Source organism: Phyllobates terribilis, unplaced genomic scaffold (genome assembly GCF_046119375.1).
Source record: "Phyllobates terribilis strain yellow unplaced genomic scaffold, ASM4611937v1 Scaffold_89__1_contigs__length_6337102, whole genome shotgun sequence".
Lineage (NCBI taxonomy): Eukaryota > Metazoa > Chordata > Amphibia > Anura > Dendrobatidae > Phyllobates > Phyllobates terribilis.
In genome coordinates, this window is record NW_027362849.1 from 5,916,244 (window position 1) to 5,922,243 (window position 6,000).

At 42.8% G+C, this 6,000-nt stretch overlaps 1 protein-coding gene across 1 annotated transcript in view; it reads left to right on the plus strand.

Moving 5' to 3' along the window:
- LOC141197829 (mitochondrial fission regulator 1-like) overlaps positions 1-5,092 on the plus strand; it is a 39,172-nt gene extending 34,080 nt beyond the window's left edge. Inside the window, exons 5-6 of the mRNA XM_073662902.1 lie at positions 4,449-4,663; positions 4,767-5,092. Of these exons, the coding sequence (XP_073519003.1) occupies positions 4,449-4,663; positions 4,767-5,092 (541 nt within the window). The remainder of the gene's footprint in view (positions 1-4,448; positions 4,664-4,766) is intronic.
- The last annotated feature ends 908 nt before the right edge of the window (positions 5,093-6,000 follow it).

Below are 6,000 nucleotides of genomic sequence, written 5' to 3' on the forward strand. Positions count from 1 at the left end.
ACTGTGGCCTCCAATGTGAAATCAAGCAGTGATGTCAACACTTGTGAATTATTAGGTAGCATCATTATTCACAGTAGAGGCTAAAGCGGATCTATTCCTCCTGCTGCTGAGATCTCACACTTCTCAGTACAAGCTGCAGCTGCAAGTCAGGTTGGGTGGAGATTAAAAACACTACAGCTTCTGAGCTCTCTAACTCTGTAGGTGGACTCATAAAAATGACCATCCTATTATATCAGTATCATACAGCCATTCTGACCTGTTTCGCTAGGTTTAAGCCATCTATCTAACAATGTATATGATTTGAATTGTGGAATCCGTTGACAGATTCACTGTAAAGAGGACACACCACTCTTTTTTTGCATATACCACTCTTGTTCTCAGTATCTGTCATCACGAATGTCCAAGAGGTTCCAGAAATGAATCTAAAGGTTTGCCATCCCTTATGATTTCATGCCTATACTTGTGGCATCACCACTGTTTGTGGAGCCTTAAAGGGAGTCTGTCGGAAGGATCAACCAACCTAAGCCGTCTATGTGGCGTGTAGGTCATAGAAAGTTGAATACAATGATACCTTCATGTCTGCGATCTGATGTCTTATTCCAGAGAAATTCACATTTTCTTAATATGTAAATGAGCTGTGGGTCGGACGTGGGTCTCCCTGAGAATCTGCCTCCAGAGTTTATTGAGCTTATTTTAAATGAAAGGACACATTACCAGTGTGAGAGATGTAGATCAGGAGAGCAGACTGTCAGTCATTACATGTCTCACACTGGTAACAGAACCTTTCATTCAAATTGAGCTCTGGAGTCAGATTCTCCAGGAGATCTATGTTGGGGCCATGATTAAGAGCTCGTGTAGACCGTTGTGCTAACATGTTTTAAATTTTACTTTTTCATGTTTTAATCTACAAATAAATGTGATGTTTTAATGAATTTTGTGGTTGCTGGATTTTCCACTTTTTTTCACAGCTCATTTACATATTAAGAAAAATGTAGATTTCTTTGGAATAAGCCATCAGATCGCAGATATCAAGGTATCAATTTAGTTAGCTTCCTATGACGTACATGCCCATATAGACGGCTTTGGAGGGTTGATCCTACTGACAGATTCCCTTTAAATGGTACAGTGATAAAGTGTAGTTAGATTATATATATATATATATATATATATATATATATATATACACTGTGCAGACCAAAAGTTTGGACACACCTTTTCACTTAAAGATTTCTCTGTATTTTCATGACTATGAAAATTGTACATTCACACTGAAGGCATCAAAACTATGAATTAACACATTTGGAATTATATACTTAACAAAAAAAGTGTGAAACAACTGAAAATATGTCTTATATTCTAGGTTCTTCAACGTAGCCACCTTTTGCTTTGATGACTGCTTTGCACACTCTTGGCATTCTCTTGTTGAGCTTCAAGAGGTAGTCACCGGAAATGGTTTTCACTTCACAGGTGTGCCCTGTCAGGTATAATAAGTGAGATTTCTTGCCTTATAAATGGGGTTGGGACCATCAGTTGTATCGTGCAGAAGTCTGATGGATACACAGCTGATAGTCCTACTGAATAAACGGTTAGAATTTGTATTATGGCAAGAAAAAAGCAGCTAAGTAAATAAAAACGAGTGGCCATCATTACTTTAAGAAATGAAGGTTAGTCAGTGCGAAAAATTGGGAAAACTTTGAAAGTGTCCCCAAGTGCAGTTGCAAAAACCATCAAGCGCTACAAAGAAACTGGCTCACATGAGGACCGCCCCAGGAAAGGAAGACCAAGAGTCACCTCTGCTTCTGAGGATAAGTTTATCCAAGTCACCAGCCTCAGAAATCGCAGGTTAACAGCAGCTCAGATTAGAGACCAGGTCAATGCCACACAGGGTTCTAGCAGCAGACACATCTCTACAACAACTGTTAAGAGGAGACTTTGTGCAGCCGGACTTCATGGTAAAATAGCTGCTAGGAAACCACTGCTAAGGACAGGCAACAAGCAGAAGAGACTTGTTTGGGCAAAAGAACAAAAAGAATGGACATTAGACTAGTGGAAATCTGTGCTTTGGTCTGATGAGTCCAAATTTGAGATCTTTGGTTCCAACCACCGTGTATTTGTGCGACACAGAAAAGGTGAACGGATGGACTCTACATGCCTGGTTCCCACCATGAAGCATGGAGGAGGAGGTGTGATGGTGCCAGGGTGCTTTGCTGGTGACACTATTGGGGATTTATTCAAAATTGAAGGCATACTGAACCAGCATGGCTACCACAGCATCTTGCAGCGGCATGCTATTCCATCCGATTTGCATTTAGTTGGACCATCATTTAGTTTTCAACAGGACAATGACCCCAAACACACCTCACTGGCCTCCACAGTTACCAGACCTGAACCCAATCGAGATGGTTTGGGGTGAGCTGGACGGCAGAGTGAAGGCAAAAGGGCCAACAAGTGCTAAGCATCTCTGGGAACTCCTTCAAGATTGTTGGAAGACTACCTCTTGAAGTTCATCAAGAGAATGCCAAGAGTGTGTAAAGCAGTCATCAAAGCAAAAGGTGGCTACTTTGAAGAACCGATTATAAGACATATTTTCAGTTGTTTCACACTTTTTTGTTAAGTATATAATTCCACATGTGTTAACTCATAGTTTTGATGCCTTCAGTGTGAATGTACAATTTTCATAGATTTCTGAGGCTGATGACTCGGATAAACTTATCCTCAGAAGCAGAGGTGACTCTTGGTCTTCCTTTCCTGGGGCGGTCCTCATGTGAGCCAGTTTCTTTGTAGCGCTTGATGGTTTTTGCAACTGCACTTGGGGACACTTTCAAAGTTTTCCCAATTTTTCGCACTGACTGACCTTCATTTCTTAAAGTAATGATGGCCACTCGTTTTTCTTTACTTAGCTGCTTTTTTCTTGCCATAATACAAATACAGTCTATTCAGTAGGACTATCAGCTGTGTATCCACCAGACTTCTGCACAACACAACTGATGGTCCCAACCCCATTTATAAGGCAAGAAATCCCACTTATTAAACCTGACAGGGCACACCTGTGAAGTGAAAACCGTTTCTGGTGACTACCTCTTGAAGCTCATCAAGAGAATGCCAAGAGTGTGCAAAGCTGTCATCAAAGCAAAAGGTGGCTACTTTGAAGAACCTAGAATATAAGACATATTTTCAGTTGTTTCACACTTTTTTGTTAAGTATATAATTCAACATGTGTTAATTCATAGTTTTGATGCCTTCAGTGAGAATGTACAATTTTCCTGGTCATGAAAATACAGAAAAATCTTTAAATGAAAAGGTGTGTCCAAACTTTTGGTCTGTACTGTATATATATATATATATATATATATATATATATATATATACACACACACATATGTATGTGTATGTGTATGTGTCTATATAATATATGTATATATACATATATGTGTGTGTAGACACTGGTTAGGCTGCTACTGTAACGGCTTGAATATATATGACATTGATCAATTATCGTTATGGCCTCTGTTAGGTAATTACATAGATGATGCTCAGTGACGATAGTAAATGGCCCAGTAATACAATATGGGAGAAGAAAGGTGACACTCACCATAAGGGTCTTGGTATCTTTATTGGCTAAAAAATAGCAGCTGACCTGTTACAGGAGAGCGTGGGTGCACGCAGGTGCCGACCATTTCCTGTTATTGTGCGCTTCATTTGGTGTGACTAATAAGACAAATAAATATACCAAGATACTTCTTACTTCTGGTGAGCTCTGATTGTCTTCTCCCAAATTGTATGAGCTCAGTCTAACCCAACCTGCACCCAGAGCTGTGGAGTCCATTTTCGTGGAGTCGGAATCTGTATAAAATGTACCGACTGCGACTCCTAACCTAAAATATATAATAAATTGGGTACAGTAGTTCAATGCAGTTTGTGGGGAATATTGTTTCATAAGAATTTGGGAAAGTTATGAAATGTCCTATAAATGTCTGTCCTATTCCTGATCTAAGGGTCTAGACTTTTAGCTGAGATGAATCTGTGCTACAGTAAATTTATCACTTAAACATGAGCCGTGTATGAGGGAGTCGGAGTCATGGAAATTGAGGAGTCGGAGGTTTGGCTTACCGACTCCACAGCCCTGCCTGCACCATTGATTTACAGCTTTCTGTCTACACTGTGCATAGACAACGCTGACAGCGGAGAGGGACATGGTTAGCCAGAGCTCATGAATATTAAGGACTGCATAGCAGGAGCTGATCATTGAGAGGACTAGCAGAGCTGAAGAAGATAACACAATTATTTATCAAAACTACAGCAAAGAGCCCAGTAACATCACTGGATTCGGGGTCTCGGCCCCCACATCATGCTGCTCTCAGATGAGGTAGCATAAACCTGGTGACAGATTCCCTTTAGTAACTACTACTTTTTAATGGTTCTTTAGTGACAGTGACCTTTTTCATCAGACACGATCTTCAATCCAACAAGTCCATGGACCCGAATAATTCAGACTCAGGATTTCTGACTATGATGTCGGCCAAGAGAGTGTGTGAAAAGAGTCTCCTTCCTGCAGACGATCATGCCTTTCAGAAAATCGCAGCTTTGGAAGATGAGCTGCTGCAGCTGAGAGCACAGATTGCTGCCATTGTTGCCCTACAACAGTCACAAGCCGCACAGTCTCGTAAGCCATTGTTTTTGTAATCCTTATTAATCACTTAATGGGTTAAACAGGTCAAGCTTTTGCTATGTATTTGGTATGATTTGATCTTGTCTTTTTTTCTCAGATACAGAATCACTGTACTCATTTGGCAGCCCACGTAATGCCCTCCCACCCCCATCTTCAGCTTCTACACCACTTTCCGCACAGTTTTTACAATGTACAACCCCAGTAGCTCCGCTGCCCCTTCCTCCTCCTCCTCCTCCACCACCCCCAGTCCCATCTACCCAACTAAAATCTGCACTTGATCTTATAAGAGAATGTAAAGGGTTTCACAAATGCAGCCCGACGGAAAGCGAGGCTTCAGAGAAAGGCAGTGTGGATCAGCTCCCCAGTATGATGGATGTGTTAAAAGGCATGAATTCCATCAAGCTTCGGGCGGTCGAAAGGTAAGATCATTTTATAGATTTTCTTTAAATACAGTATATATTTTTTATTACAGACATGCGTGAAATAGAATGAAGGAGAAAACTGTATATAAAAAAAAAATCTGGCTCTGAGCCCGCATCTTTCCCCGCACATGACTGCTGATCTTGATGCGCCCATGGTGTTGGGGGACGACTCGGCGCCCGGGCCTTGCTGTTAGATTTGGGGGATGTCGCGGTGGCCAGCTCCCGAGCCCGTACCCTGGGGTCACTCTTAAAAGCAAAGGAATGGGGGAAAAGGTGTATGGGATAAGGGAAAGTTTGTGACGCACCCGTTGGGTCTGGTGGGAATCACCAGCGCTGCTACAGTCCTCTGAGGCCGGTGATCAGTCAGCTTAGTTGGGTGCGGCTCCCCACAGGTGGAGCGGGGCCTCAGGGCAGCATAGGAGAAGGGATGCAGGACAGAGGGGACCCAGCCGGGTCAGGAGAAGAATAGGCACACTCACAACAGTTCACTTCAGTACCTTTACTGGTGGTGTTTCAGGCACGATCCAGGGCACTATAGGGTGAAGGGTGCATTTCAGGACTCTCCCCAGTGAGTGGGTGTGGGGCCTCCTGTTTCTTGCCTTTTCCTGATAAGTTTATGACCTGCCTGAAGCTAGGACTAACTTGGTCTCTGTCTCACACCTCCTGACCTGGTGGTAGGGCCTTCTGATAGAGATCACACTCCCTGGTCTCTTGGGCCTCTGTGATTCCTGACCCTGGGATAACGGTCAGATTCTGGTGTTCCTGGGACATATAGTTCGCCAGGGGTTCCGGTTGTTTCTGCTGGTTTTAGAGATCCTTGCAGACACGGACCCGGTGTCCGGTAAATGGTTTTGGGGTGAGCTGGCTAAGCTCCTCTGCCCCCTATGTAGCTCGCATACTCCACTTGCC